This window comes from Bufo bufo, chromosome 8, assembly GCF_905171765.1.
Source record: "Bufo bufo chromosome 8, aBufBuf1.1, whole genome shotgun sequence".
Taxonomy (NCBI): domain Eukaryota; kingdom Metazoa; phylum Chordata; class Amphibia; order Anura; family Bufonidae; genus Bufo; species Bufo bufo.
In genome coordinates, this window is record NC_053396.1 from 11,149,684 (window position 1) to 11,152,578 (window position 2,895).

At 41.6% G+C, this 2,895-nt stretch overlaps 1 protein-coding gene across 1 annotated transcript; it reads left to right on the forward strand.

The window, feature by feature from the left end:
* The first annotated feature begins 1,550 nt into the window (after positions 1-1,550).
* On the forward strand, positions 1,551-2,471 carry LOC120977568 (olfactory receptor 1361-like). The gene has a single exon (XM_040405567.1). It carries the CDS (start codon positions 1,551-1,553, stop codon positions 2,469-2,471), a length of 921 nt encoding a protein of 306 aa, XP_040261501.1.
* The last annotated feature ends 424 nt before the right edge of the window (positions 2,472-2,895 follow it).

Below are 2,895 nucleotides of genomic sequence, written 5' to 3' on the forward strand. Positions count from 1 at the left end.
TTAAAGATATGGAAAAAGCCCATGTGATGGGAGTTGATAATCCTTCTACAACATTGGAAAGGGGCAAATCCCATTCAAGGTAAGAAAGTGGAAAATAAGTCACCTATATACTTTTAATAGCCATAGGCCAAAAGCTCATTTGGTTGACAGCGATTCTTTCCCCCCTTGGTGGGACAATAGGAACAATTAAAAAATTGTTAGAGACTATTGATCACGTGCTCTGGATGGTTTCAGCTGGTGCCCCTAATGAACATACTGTAGATGAAAGCCATATGTGCAGATTCAGTAATTGCATTTCACATCTCATAGCTTTGGCTCCTAAATAAGACACTGGGGAGAATGTAACGCTATATAATATAGCACCGATTTCTCCGTAGAGGCAGAATGTGCTAAACAGCCGGTTTGACTGCAAAGGGTGTAGATTGCTTTGTTCTCTTTCTGGTGGTTACCTTCGGACCATCCCAGGTAGGTGGCTGGAGACAAATTAATGTGGGAATCAGATGAACATCTGACCCAATTGAAAAACTTTATCTGCCAATCCCTATTATGACTACAATTGTGGAGTATAAAGGGTAATCAGACTGAGGACGAGAGATGAGCGAATTTCCGCTTATGAAATTCGTTCACACTTTGTTTGGTGGTTAAAGGTGAATTGCCTTTAGAGGCATTCCGTTATTCATTCCGTCATAATAGAAGTCTATGGGCTGCAAAACGGATCCGTCCAGTTTCCGTTATGCAGGAGAGGACTCAGGATCAGGAGAGGACTCCCCTGCATAACAAAAACGGGACGGATCCGTTTTACAGCCCATAGACTTCTATTATGACGGAATACCTCTAAAGGCATTCCGTTATGCATTCCGTCATAGAACTGCATTATGGTCCGTGGTAACGGAATCCATAACGCAATTCACCTTTTACCACCAATCAAAATATGAAATTCGTTCATCTCTACTGAGGACTCCATCATCAAGGATAATTTAATTTTGCCAAGATGAGAAACAATGAGAACCAAGAATTCCTATGAAAACCATTCTAGTCTTAACAGGTCCCTATAGACTGAGAACCATTGATATCTCTCACACTGCAACACGCTTCATTATATTTGTTGTGAAACATGATGTAAACCTAATGCAATTGTGAACATAGCTTTAGGCCATACACGTAGATATTGAACACAGTCTGGTTGGTGTTCAAAATCTATGCGTATGTAAGCCATGGACAATAGATGTAGAAAGGGCACATGTATGAACACTCACAAGAAGATCCTCCCAATAACATGCAAGACATTACTGTTACACAGGAATGAGCAAATTATCGATCCAAGCATTGCAGAAAAACCTATATTCAACCGAATTTTCAGTAGGTCACATATGACTAACTTATCCTCCCGTACATCAAGCTTAGTTAAGACCTATTGAGCGGGAAAAGAGTTCTCTGTTACCCACAAAACACCCTGCAGCCCCAGAGATATACCCAATCCCTAATTATTTGTCTCTGCAATTTGGTACAGGTAGGTTTCCATAGGAAGGACATTGATAAATGGGCACTGAATGGATGACGTTAATGTGTCAAGAGTCACAGAGTTTTTTCTTCTCGGTCTTTCCCATACCCAAGATCAGAAGATCACACTCTTTGGCGTATTTTTTGTAACATATCTACTTACTCTTCTGGGCAATTCACTAATTATTCTCGTCACAACCAGAGATCGGATTATGGACTCTCCCATGTACTTCTTCCTCGGGAACCTTTCCTTTGTCGACCTTTGTTTCAGCTCCGTAACGGCTCCGCTTATGTTGGCCAATCTTCTTCGGGACAGGAAGACCATCACCTTTAAAGGATGCATGAGCCAGCTGTTCTTTCTGGTCTGCACTGCCAGCATGGAGTGCTTTGTCCTGGCCGTCATGGCTTACGACAGACTGGTTGCCATCAGCAATCCCCTTCGTTACCTACAGGTCATGAACAAGAATACATGTGTGGGTCTAATCACGTCCTCTTGGATATTTACCTCATTACATTCTCTTCTGCACATCTGTATTGTTTCTTCCATGAATTTCTGTGGGCCAAACATGATTCACGGGCACTTCTGTGACCTGCCTCCCTTGCTCGCTTTATCATGCACAGATACCTCAAAATATGATCTCTTGGTGTTTACAGAAGGTTCTTTGGTTGCAATGAGTCCCTTTGTCTTTGTAATGGTCTCCTATTGTAGGATCCTCAAAATCATTTTAATGCTGCGTTCATCCTCTGGAAGATATCAAGCTTTCTCCACTTGTTCTTCACACTTAACCTCAGTTGCCCTTTTCTTCGGTACTGTCTTTTTCACGTATTTCCGTCCATCCTCGTCAAATTCAGTTAAAGACAGGTCGGTGACCGTTGTGTACTCCATCCTTACTCCTCTTCTCAACCCTTTTATTTATAGTCTAAGGAACAAGCAAGTGAAGGAGTCTCTGAAGAAGATTTTTCTCATGTAGTGACTCAAGCCAAGAGGTCCTTAGTTGTAGTCAAGCCGTTATAACAACCATTTGCTCCCCATGTCGCAACGTTTTAGCCGAGCACAAAAAGAGGGGAAAAATTCATAGTAAACAAAATAATATTTCTTAAAGAAATAGGGACCTCCTTGAAAGGAGGAACTCAGTTAGTTACTTATGGCAGATCAAAAATAAACCATGCAGCCTTAAGAGTGGATTTCAAGCTAAAAATAAAAAAATATGGCAAAGCTTCCTTTGACATAACAGGAACCCAGACAGGAATTGTCCCAGTGAGGTCAGCGATTCCAAATCACACAAGTTCTCCGACACAATTTAACTGCTACAATGGCTGCCTCTTCTACAACAAGCATGTCACAGGTCCACATCAACAATGGTTGCTGAAGCTGGGAAAATAATACTGTACCTC

Bases quoted from the DNA above. Each gene is read 5' to 3' on its own strand.
- LOC120977568 (XM_040405567.1), top strand. From the start codon at position 1,551: ATGGATGACGTTAATGTGTCAAGAGTCACAGAGTTTTTTCTTCTCGGT.